This window comes from Carcharhinus amblyrhynchos, chromosome 3 (genome assembly GCF_965287045.1).
Source record: "Carcharhinus amblyrhynchos chromosome 3, sCarAmb.v2.hapA, whole genome shotgun sequence".
In the NCBI taxonomy this organism is placed as follows: domain Eukaryota; kingdom Metazoa; phylum Chordata; class Chondrichthyes; order Carcharhiniformes; family Carcharhinidae; genus Carcharhinus; species Carcharhinus amblyrhynchos.
The window spans coordinates 137,282,971-137,295,414 of NC_137326.1; the positions used below are offsets into that span (position 1 = coordinate 137,282,971).

At 46.0% G+C, this 12,444-nt stretch overlaps 1 protein-coding gene across 2 annotated transcripts in view; it reads left to right on the top strand.

The window, feature by feature from the left end:
• Nucleotides 1-12,444, top strand: part of LOC145341169 (TRAF2 and NCK-interacting protein kinase-like) — a 209,296-nt gene that overhangs the window by 145,336 nt on the left and 51,516 nt on the right. Inside the window, exons 17-18 of one of the 2 annotated variants that reach the window (XM_080186088.1) lie at nucleotides 9,427-9,606; nucleotides 10,620-10,880. In XM_080186088.1, the coding sequence (XP_080042214.1) occupies nucleotides 9,427-9,606; nucleotides 10,620-10,880 (441 nt within the window). The remainder of the gene's footprint in view (nucleotides 1-9,426; nucleotides 9,607-10,619; nucleotides 10,881-12,444) is intronic. The other variant, XM_080186087.1, reaches the window with a different exon arrangement.

A 12,444-nucleotide genomic window follows, 5' to 3' on the forward strand; every position in this document is an offset into this window, starting at 1 on the left:
TCAAACCATCAAGTCCCGGTAGCATCCTAGTAAATCTTCTCTGCACTCTTTCTCATTTAATAATATCCTTTCTATAATAGGGTGACCAGAACCGCACACAGTATTCCAAGTGTGGCCTTGCCAATGTCTTGTACAACTTCAACAAGACGTCCCAACTCCTGTATTTAATGTTCTGACCAATGAAACCAAGCATGCCGAATGCCTTCTTCACAACTCTGTCCACCTGTGACTCCACTTTCAAGGAGCTATGGACATGTACCCCTAGATCTCTTTGTTCTGTAACTCTCCCCAATGCCCTACCATTAACTGAATAAGTCCTGCCCTGGTTCAGTCTACCAAAATGCATCATCTCGCATTTTTTTAAATTAAACTCCACCTGTCATTCATCAGCCCACTGGCCCAATTGATCAAGATCCCACTGCAATTGGAGATAACTTTCTTCACTGTCCAGTATGATACCAATATTGGTGTCATCTGTAAACTTACTAACCATGCCCCCTATATTCTCATTCAAATCATTGATATAAATGACAAATAACAGTGGGCCCAGCACTGATCTCTGAGGCACACCGCTGGTCACAGGCCTCCAGTTTGAAAAACAACCCTCTACAACCACCTTCTGGCTTCTGTCAAGAACCCAATTTTGCATCCCGTGAGATTAAACCTTATGCAACAACCTACCGCGCAGTACCTTGTCAAATGTCTTGCTAAAGTCCATGTAGACAACATCAACTGCACTGCCCTCATCTACCTTCTTGGTTACCCCTTCAAAAAACTCAATCAAATTTGTGAGACATGATTTTCCACTCACAAAGCCATGCTGACTGTCCCTAATCAGCCCTTCCATCTCTAAATGCTGTAGATCCTGTCTCAAAATACCGTCCAACAATTTACCCACCACAGATGTGAGGCTTACTGGCCTGTAGTTCCCAGGCTTTTCCCTGCAGCCTTTTTTGAACAAAGGCACCACATTTGCCACTCTACAATCCTCAGGCACCTCACCCGTGACTATCGATGATTCAAATATCTCGGCTAGGGGAACCTGCAATTTCTTCCCTAGCCTCCCACAACGTCCTGGGATACACTTCATCAGGTCCCGGGGATTTATCACCTTAATGCGCTTTGAGACTTCCAGCACCATCTCCTCTGTCACACGTACACTCCTCAAGACATCACTATCTATTTCCCCAAGTTCTCTAACATCCATGCTTTTCTCAACAGTAAACGCTGATGGGAAATATTCATTTAAGATCTCACCCATTTCTTATGGATCCGCACATAATCCTTAAGATTATGTTGATCCTTAAGAGGCCCTAATCTCCCCATTGTTATTCTTTTGCCCTTTATGTATTTGTAGAAACTCTTTGGATTCTCCTTTTGCCTTATCTGCCAAAATAATCTCATGTCCCTTTTTTTTGCCATCCTGATTTCTCTCTTAACTCTACTCCTACAGCCCCTATATTCTTCAGGGGATTCACTTGATCGCAGCTGCCTATGCATGTCATGTGCCTCCTTCTTCTTGACAATGGCCTCAATATCCTGAGTCACTCAGAGTACTTGACTTCTGCCACCCTTGGTTTCACTCTAAGAGGAATGTGTTTACCCTGAACCCTGGTTAACACACTTTTGAAAGCGTGCCACTTACCAGACATCCTTTTGCCTTCCCACAGACTCCCTGAATTAACTTTTGAAAGCTCCTCCCTGATACCATCAAAATTGGTGTTGGCCCAATTTAGAATTTTAACTTTTGGGCCGGACCTATCATTCTCCATAGCTATCTTAAAACTAATAGAATTATGGCCACTGGTCCCAAAGTGATTGCTCACTAACATTTCTGTCACCTGATCTTCCTTATTTCCCAAGAGGAGGTCAAGTTTTGTCCCCTCTCTGGTCAGGCCATCCACAAACTGAATGAGAAATTCCTCTTGAATACACTCAACAAATTTCTCTCCATCCAACTCTCTAATACTATGTCTGTCCCAGTTGATGCTGGGAAAGTTAAAATCCCCTACTATTACAAGGCCTATTTTTCTTGGAGCTATCAGTAATCTCCTTACATATTTGCTCCTCAATTTCCCGCTGACTATGTGGTAAAAATCGGTGTGGTATTGAGTTTATCCCAAGTTTCTGACTGAAGCAATGAGTAATTATCTTATATTCATGGTCACTCCTTTTTGACTCTCATGCAAATGAAAATCTCTCTCTCTGTCTTCCCCATCAAACCTCTTCATAATTTTAAAGACTTTTCATCAGGTCAGAGAAGAGGGCTCCAATCCATTTTTTTTTTCATTTATGTGTGTCTGCATCGCTGGCTGGGCCAGCGTTTGTTGCCCATCTCTAATTGACTTGAACTGAATGACTTGCTCAGCCATTTCAGAGTCAACCACATTGCTGTGGGTGCTGTGGGTCAGATGTAGGCCAGCTAAGGACAGCAGATATCCTTTCCTGAAGGACATTTGTGATCTAGGTGGTTTTTACGACAATTGACAATGGTTTCGTGGTCATCATTTAGACTTTCAATTCCAGATTTTTATTGAATTCAGGTTTCTCTATCTGCTGCGGTGGGATTCGAACCCAGGTCTCCAGAGCATTCCCTGTGTCTCTGGATTGCTAGTCCAGTGACAATGCCACTGCACCACCACTGGTCAGTCTTGTGAGTATAAATTTTGGATTCTGGTATCGTCCTTTCAGTCGTCGGGTTATTGTAGAACCCTAACATTAAATGTTCTGGGCATTCACGAGATCACACTTTTTTCAGCATTACTCCTGGATAAGAAACAAGTTGTCCATGGGTATGTGATATGCTGTTTCATGACTTTTCTTGCTCCCCCACAACAAAAAATGTTGATGATTTTTGGGAATGAATTACTTCCCAGGATTATTTGAGTGTTTCTTGATGCTCTCGTGGCCCATTCCCTGTATCTTTGGCCTCCCCGCGTTCACACCAGATGTAAGTGTTCACATTCCGGTCAAGCCTGATGTGAACAACTGGGATGGAACACATTTCCCTCCTGTTCCTGTGTCCCCACTTCACCGTTGATGTGTGGGGTTCCCTGGTGGTTGCAGTGCTCCAAAAATTTGAAACCGTAGCTGGAATATTGGCCACTAATGTGGCCTATTTTATTGTAGTAATTCAGATGTTAGCAAGAAACCTTGGGGCTCTACCAAAGAGAGCACATTGGAAACAAGAGCCTCGATTTAGAGTGAGATTATTCCCATCCATTTGTCATTCCGACATGCTTCTATCTTTTGATCTTTCCTCTTTCTATTGGCTGTTCTGCTCGAGCGACATAATTCTCTTGCCGCAGTGGACTGACATAGAATCACAGAATCCCTACAGTACCGAAGGAGGCCATTTGGCCCATTGAGTCTGTAGTGACCACAATCCCACCCAGGCCCTATTCCCATAACTACGCACATTTACCCTGCTAATCCCCGTCACAGTAAGGGGTAGTTTAGCATGGCCAATCAACCTAACCGCACATCTTTGGACTGTGGGAGGAAACTGAAGCACCCGGAGGAAACCCATGCAGACATGGGGAGAACGTGCAAACGCCATACAGACCCAAGGCTGGAATTGAACTTGGGTCTCTGGTGCTGAGAGGCAGCAGCGCTAGTCACTGTGCCACCATCATCGCATCTGCACGCTCCTTTTTTCTGTATCACTGTGGCTCCACTCTCTGACCACCCAACTCTCCTCAAAACTCTCTAATATGGTCATGCAACAGGATACATATTCCTAAACTTGGCATTAATCGGATTTTGACCAGCACAAATCACTCTGTCTTCAGATTTTCTTGAGGGACGAGGCACTTCCTAAGTCACAAAAGAAACCCCCATGTCCCATCAGGGGAAAACAAAGTGAGTTCCACCTATTTCATACGCAGTAGGTTGGGATTGAACAGTATTGGTGGAAATGTGCAACAACACAAACCCTTAGATAGCCAAGAAAGGACTGACCTGAAACTCGGAGATTGCTGCAAAACATGATGTATTCAACAGAAATATGGCATCTGAAGATTAGTAGACAGAGGAACTGAGCAAACTGGCCTTTGAATTGGGCATTATTCTTTTGAGAATCTGGTCTAATTGCTCCCACTTTCACTTTTTCCCCTGAGTAAAAGCAGAAAGTGTTTGAGGATCACCAACAGCGGGTCCTTCTAGCCAAAGCCATTGGATGTTGATCCATTGCAGAGCGCACCCCTCACCTCTCCATCTCTAGGCCACCTGAGGCCAGTTCTATTTGGCATTTTATTGGTGGCCTTGGCCATCTTGAGCTACAATAGGGATTGAACCCGAGACATTCTTGGTCTGATTGGCCAAGTGCCAACTGATGGTACCTCACTGACAGAACCGACTGCTTCCTTGTCTGCCGTTGTTCCTACTTAAGTGGACATTAAAGATCAAGCTTGCTCTTTTATTGTACCTTTCACAACGTCAGAAGATCCCAAAGTGCTTGGCAGCAAATGATGCACTTTATGAAGTGACAATCCCTTATGAAGTGGGGACGTACAGCAGCCAATGTGAGCATGCTAAACTCCCCCACCTGAGGATAAAACTGTCCCAGGACATGAGCGAGAACTTCTGCTCTCCTTCGAATACAGTGAGACATCTCTTACACCCACCTGAGAGTGCAGCCTGCATCAATTTCCACCTCACTAATTCAGCAACTATCCTCGTGGCCCCTTCATTACCCATTCACTTCTTTGCCCACTGCATTCATTCTGTTAAAAACTCCATTACGAGTGATATGTACCTTCCCCAGATAGATGAGAACTGCAGCAATGTCTACTAATCTTCAGACTGTTCAGCATAAACGTATTTCTGATGGCAACTTTGTACATAAGAACATAAGATACTTTTCCTTTTTTAATTTTGCACTAATACCACTGTATTCCTGCACTGGGGGCTTCAACATTAGCAAGACTAACTTGAGAATGATGAGCTGCTGTTAGAGCTATGAATTTCATGGCACTCCCAGCATGTTAATATAGATACAAACCTTCAATTGGACCTGGAAGTGAGTCTAGACGCTTCATCCATTATAAACCATTTCCATTTCAATAACTATTTTCCAGTTCTTTAATGCATCTAACCTAGTAAAACATCCCAAGAAATTTCACTATCAAAATCCGACATCTAGCCAGATGTTAAGACAAGCGTTCAGAGCTTAGTCAAAGAGATAGCTTTGCCTCATCTACAAAGGAAGGGGAGGGAAGTGGAAAGGCTAGGGAGGGAGTTCCGGAGTGGAACTGATTCAAATTGGGGAAGGGAAAGAGACCAAAGCTGGGGCCATGCCGAGGCCTTGTCAGCTTTCAGGGCTGGAGGAAGACCAGGATTAGAACCTATGGCACGGAGACAGGCCCTTCAGCCCAATGAGGTCCATGCTGACCAAAAAGCCTGTCTAAGCTAACCCCGTTTGCCTGCATTTGGCCCATATCCCCCTAAACCTTTCCCACCCATTACAGATGTAATTAAGAAATGGAAATGCATTAATTCTCAGCCATAAAACCACTTTATCCAGCTGAAGCGATCTGATTATTTCTCGGTCCAAAGAAGATCATCTTAGCCCGTGCATGAGCAGAAAGTACTGGAACTAAAACTGACTCACTTTGTAACAATTTCCCCCTTGCTGCATTTTTTGTTAATATTAAACACTAATTCTGGAGTCGGTTAAAACAGCTGAGTGAATGATCCGTCTGTGTCTAACTCTGAGTCCCTGGCATACGGATGCCAGGCCACACCCCAAACGGTATCAGCTGGAGCCACTGGATACACAGAGGCTGTGGGCCCTGACAACATCATGGTGGTAGTACTGAAGAACCTGCCATGGTCCAGCCAGATGTCCCAGTGCAGCTACAACACTGGCATCATCTACCCATAAAATTGGCGAGATGTGCCCTCTCCTCAAAAAGGACAAATCCAATCCAAACAATTACTGCCCCATCAGTCTCCCCTCGATCATCAGTAAAATGATGGAAGGGGTCAGCGACAGCGCTGTCAAGCAGCACCTGCTCACCAATAACCTGCTCAGTGACGCCCAGTTTGGGTTTCACCAGAGTCACTCAGCCCCTGACCTCATTCCAGCCTTGGGTCCAAACATGGACAGAAGAGCTGAATTCCAGACGTGAGGGTGAGTGCCCTTGACATCATTTCACTTATTTATTTATTAGTGTGAGGCTTACATTAACACCGCAATGAAGTTACTGCGAAAATCCCCTAGTCGCCACACTCCGGCGCCTGTTCAGCTACACTGAGGGAGAATTCAGCACGGCCAATGCACCCTAACCAGCGCGTCTTTTGGACTGTGGGAGGAAACCGGAGCACACGGAGGAAACCCACGCTGACACGGGGAGAATGTGCAGATTTCGCACAAACAGTGATCCAAGTTGGGAATCAAACCCGGGTCCCTGGCGTTGTGAGGCAGCACTGCTAACCACTGTGCTACTCCAGCACGGGGCACCACAATGGCACAGTGGTTAGCACTGCTGAAGGGTTCCTTGGTGCCAAATTCGGTCAAATATTGCATTTGACTGAGTGTGGCATCAAGGTTGCCTGAGTGACACTGGAGTGAATGGGAACTGGGTTAGAGTCATACCTGGCACAAAGGAAGATGGTTGTGATGGTTGGAGGTCAACCATCTCAGCTCCAGGACATCACTGCAGGAATTCCTCAGGATAGTGTCCTAGACCCAACCATCTTCAGCTGCTTCATCAATGCCCTTCCTTCCATCATAAGGGCAGAGGTGGGGATGTTTGCCGATGACTGCACTGTTCAGTATCATTCGCGACTCCTCAGATACTGAAACAGCCCTTGTCCAAATGCAACAAGACCTGGACACTGTCCAGCCTTGGGCTGACAAGTGGCAAATTACGTTCACGCCACACAAGGAGCAGGCAGTGACAATCTCCAACAAATCTAAACATCTTCCCTTTTCGTTCAGCTGCATTATCATGATCAAACCCTCCAACACCAATATCCTGATTTAGTATTATTGAGAATAAATTTAACAGGGCTGGTTATATAAATATTCTGGTTAGAAGAACAGGTTGGTGGTGGGTATTCAGCATCGAGTGACTGATTGCTGACTCCCCAAAGCCTTTCCGTCATCTACAGTGCACCAGTCAGGAGTATAATGGAATACTACTTACTTGCCCGGATAAGTGCAACTCCAACAATACTCAAGAAGTTTGACACCACCTGGGGCAAAGCAGCCCCGCTCGATTGTAATCCCTTCCACAAACATTCAATCCCACTGCCATCAATAGAGTGGTAGCCGTGTGTACCACCTAAAAGATGCACTGCAGGAACACACTAACGCTCCTCGGGCAACACCTTCCAAACCCATGACCACTTCCATCTAGAAGGTCAAGGGCAGCAGAAACAGGGGAATACCACCATCTGTAGGTTCCCCTCCAAGTCGCTCACCATCCTGACTTGGAAATAAATTGCTGTTCCTTCGCTGTCGCTGGGTCAAAATCCTGGAGCTCCCTCCCTAAGTGCACCGCAGGTGTACCTACAGCACATGGACTGCAGTGGTTCGAGATGGCCGCTCACCACCACCTTTTCGAGGGGAATCGGGGATGGACAATAAATGGCCTAACCAACTGTATCCTCGTCCCTTGAGAGAGTTTTAAAATGTCAGGTTCAGTGAAGAGAATTGAATGTAAGACTAATCGCTGGTTGGTGTAGGGCTGGGTAAAAAGGCTTGTGGTACAGGGCTTTAAGGTGATGATAGGACTTGTTTAGGTGAGGTTATGGAAAGGGAAATCTTTATTCTGCTTTTCAAGAACGAAGACACAAGGCAACTTTCTTCAGCTGTGACTTCTGGACGAAGATTTGTCTTTCCTGAGAGCAATGGGGCCATTGATTTGCTGGGAATTTGACACTGTAAACAAAAGGCTACCCAGAAAACATTCCGAGTTGAGTCTTACATCTCCCCAACGTACATGGCGAAATAACCGGACGCTTGCTGTGTTGTCCCGGAATGACTCTTGATTTGATGGACCTCCCAGCTTGGCCTGAAAGAATCCACTCAGGAATCAACTTACGCTTTCAGAATCCAGAGCCTCAAGTTTGGAAGCATTTTCCTCTTGAATTTGGATCGATTTGTAACAGTGACAACAGTCCCTTGTGTCGCGCCTGGTGCAGCTATGATCTTTAAGCTTCCCTTTTCCTCTTCCTGTCTTCGCTCAGGCTGTTGAGGGTTGCGGATCTGATGGAATTTGCTGGTCTCTCTCTGATTGGATCTCCCAACATCTGGGAATGTTTGCCTGAAGCTATTGGGAAATTAGTAACCAACGCTGAGATGATCTCAAATTTCTAATTTGCGTTTAATATTTCCTTTTGTTCTATTCTGATTGTAATTATACCACTCGACTGTAATCTTCGATTATTATTAGCCCCTTCACGGGGGAGGTTAGCAGTGACTCAATGGGTGAAAATGTAACTTGTTGACATGCTGTTCCTCTGGCTGTCTGATTGGAGATGTTAACGCATTTTAAATAGTAGATATCACCAATGTTGAGGTGACAGGGACTATGTCCCACAAGTGGGTCAATCATTCTCACAGTGGGTTCTTTAGTCTTGTGGTATAATGCAAGCAGCTTTTTGGTTATAGTCTGTTAATCTCCAAATACACCAGGAGGGGTGAAGCTTCAGACAAGCTGGTACCAGATATTAATCAACTTTGCCTGACCTTTTGGGTGTGCAATGTTTTGGTGTCTCATTATTGATCTTGGAACGCGTGGAAACTTTAACCGTGTGCCGGCGACGCACATTCGTTTTAACCAGAAGCAGAATATTTCAAACCGTTACAGTGTTTGATCTGTGCTCAGACCTGAAGAATCCACAATTCCAACTGTCTTACATCCTGGAACTTTAGACTAGAGAGTCTCTCTCGAGGTTTGAGATTTTGCCGTAATTCCATGAAAGATGTCGTTAGTACGGTGTCTGACAATGCTGTACTTTTATCCGCTGATTTGATTTTATGAACCAAAATTACCTCCTCATTTCAATTCTTCTCCAACTCATCCAAATCTGCGTTGTTGGGTCATTGTGGAGAAAGTATCTAATCTGAGGGAAAGTGGATTGAATTCCACACCCTCTCTCTGCTTTCTTCACCATTGCCTGCCATTCCGATGTTGTATTCTGCTTTGGGTTGAGATGAGTGTCGAAAGAGGTTTGCTAGACAGCATTTGGAAGGTGAAACAACGAGAGAACGTTCTGGAAAAGCTCCGCAGAGTCCTGAGAAAGAGTCATGCAGATTTGAAATGTTAACTCGATCTCTCCAAAGATCTTTTCCAACATTTTCTCTTTTTGTTTCAGATTCCAGCGTCTGTTTCGAGTCTGGGATGGTTGACGTTGCTGACACTTGTTTCTTTTCTCTTGCCGCCCTTCCCCAACTCCTCCTCTTGTCTTTTTTAGGTGGAGGAACGCTCCAAGTTAAACCGTCAGAGCTCCCCAGCGATGCCGCACAAGATGGGGAACCGGATGTCTGACCCCAGCATGCCACCTCGCTCTGAATCATTCAGCAGCAATGCTGTGCAAGCTGCACGAACGCCACCAATGCATAGACCTGTCGAGCCCCAGGTAGCAGAGTCCAAGGTTCCTACACTCTCCACCTGTTGCTTGCATGGGGGCAGCTTAAAATGTTACCGATTTGACGGTGTCTCTGGAAGATGCAATGCCTGCTTCGCCTGCTTCTGTAGAACTTTAACAACACGGAAAGCGACTCGGGTCCACGCTAATGTGTCCATGCTCCACATCATACACCCTTCCACCCTCTCTCCCTCACTTGTTTGTCCAGCTTCCCCCTTTAATGTATCAACCCTGTTCATCTTGACCGCTCTCTGTCGCAGCGAGTTCCACATTCTCACCGTTCTCTGGGTAAAAAGCTGACTTTCCAATGGGTTTATTGGTGACGATATTTCTGCCCCCCCCCCGAGTGTCAATCCCCCCCCCCACCACCGACCAACAAGTGGAAACAGCTTTTTTACTTTGAGCAAATTGAGCCCCTGTGTAATTTTAAAGACTTCTTCTATCAGGTTTGACTGGTCTTGCTCGATTTGTATCGAGCTCTCGGTTCCGGAACCTTCTATTTACACTTTCTCCAGTGCGCCGCTAAGCTGTTTCTAGGGCTCGTGCTAAACCGGTTGGAGGATTACAGGCAGGTACGGCCCAGGTCCAGCACAACTTCTGCTGGGAATCCTATTCCCGCCCAGCCCATCCACTGTAGCTGGATCCTGGGGAACCCAGGAGCTCCGAGCAGGATACTGGGAGAAGTGAACGGAGAGGCCTCGGGTAAGATAGGGGTTAGGAAGGACTTTGGATTCAAGGTCAAAGTGCAAGTCACCTTTAGAAGACCTTTCAAAGACAGGTAGGAAAGGCGCCTACTTTCCCCTCCCCACTCCACACTCACTCCATCATCATTGCGTCCAGCTGATTTGTCAATAATTCTAGAGTTTGCGACTCCATGATGTTCATGCACAAGAGATTCCGTTCCACGTGGTGGTCACATGCTGTTTGTGACAAACTCCTCGAGTTTGGCCTCACAGATGCCATGAGGTAATGTACAGATTTGCAGATCTGGGAGGTAACTCTAATTTCCTTCTGCGCAGGTCCAAGTAGCTCACCTGGTTCCTCTGAAACCCCACAGCACCTCCATGACGGGCTCCCAGTCCCTTCACGAGCAGCCAACTAAGAGTATGTCCAGCGCTTTCCACTCACAAGAGGGGCTAATGTCACATCGCGCCGAAATGCCACGGCAGAACTCCGACCCCACGTCAGAAACCCCGCCCCTCCCTCCCCGCATTGGGTCAAGAGAAGAAAAGTTTGGGGGCAGCGCCTGGCACAGGCAAGAGGAGGACATCCCACCCAAGGTAATCAACTGGTCATGCATCATGTCTCTTTGCAAGGCTGCATTGAGGCCAATGGAGGCAACAATAGGGCTGTCAACTCTGGATGTTATTCCAGGAGCTGTCATTACATAACCTCCAATCACACCCACCTCCTCTCCACCCTGTCATCTCCCGGTATGCCGACCATCCCACAGCCCAACAGCTAATTAGAAGGTGAACACCTTCTTCCGTACCAAAGTAGATCATTCTTGACTGTCAATCAAATGGTTCCTGCCCACCCACTCCATCTCCAACATTATTATAAAGAAAGCGTTGGAAGAATTTGAAATAAGCCATCACTTATTTTCTCCTTAACTGTTGCTTGCAACAGCGTCCAGGAGGTTAATCTTCAATCCCCGGAGATTCCTGGGAAGTTCCTCGGTTCCTAGGCTTGGTACACCAGGGTCTTAAATTCACCACACGTTACAGGTTCTATACCAGCTGTGTACTGTGATCCCACCAGGTCAGTACCATCCTCTTCCAGCACCATCCAGTGGTGGGAGGTAAGGAGGGCACCCAGACAAGCTAAAGGAGTGAGAGACCGAGAGCTAAGTTGCCTGTACAGGGGAGGAACAAGACAACATGGGTCTTGAATTTTCAGTTAACCCAGTCTCCTTCAACCTTGACAGAATCTGGATGAGTTTTTTTTGGGGGGGCTGCTCAAGCTATACCATGCTGTCATCTCAATAGAATCATACAGCTTCCTCGGAAGGGAGGATGTGAATGCATTGGAGACAGTGCAGAAGAGCCTCACGGGAATGGTTCCAGGGAAGAGAAACTTAGATTGGAGAAATTGGGTCTGTTCTGCTTTAGAGAGAAGGCGGCTGAGAAGGAGTTTGATCGAGGTGTTCAAAATCATGAGGGGGCTGGACAGAGCAGGTAGGGAGAAACTCTTCCCATTGGTAAAAGGATCGAGACCAGAGGGCACAGATTTTGATTTGTAAAAGAAGCAAATATGATGGGAGAAAAATGGTTAGCACACGGTGAGTGCTTTGGGGTCTGGAATGCACTGCCTGGAAGTGTAATGGGGGCAGATTCAATCAAATGGCACGAAGTCATGATCTCGTTTGGAGAGCCAGTACAAACATGATGGGCCAAATGGCCTCCTGTGCTGTAGTAAGCCGATAACTTGAAATTCAGCATCTTTTCAGAATAGAAGGAACAGCCTGTGATTCTGAACATCTCGATTAAAATTGCCCCTAAAGTCAGCCTCTGCTGAGATTCCAGAATTTCAGAAAGATGTGTTCTGTGATCTGGAAGGATCTACCAGCTGCCGTTCAAGAAAATAGGATAGGAAAAGTGGTTGTAATTGTGTAGGTTTGACCCAACAGCCAACCGTTACCTGGAAGACATTGTCTTAAGGACAATACAGGAGTTGGAATGCCTTGTTGAAGTTGTACAAGACATTGGTAAGGCCACACTTGGAATACTGTGTGCAATTGTGGTCACCCTATTATAGAAAGGATATTATTAAACTAGAATGAGTGCAGAAAAGATTTACTAGGATGCTACTGGGACTTGACAGATTGAGTTATAAGGAGAGGCT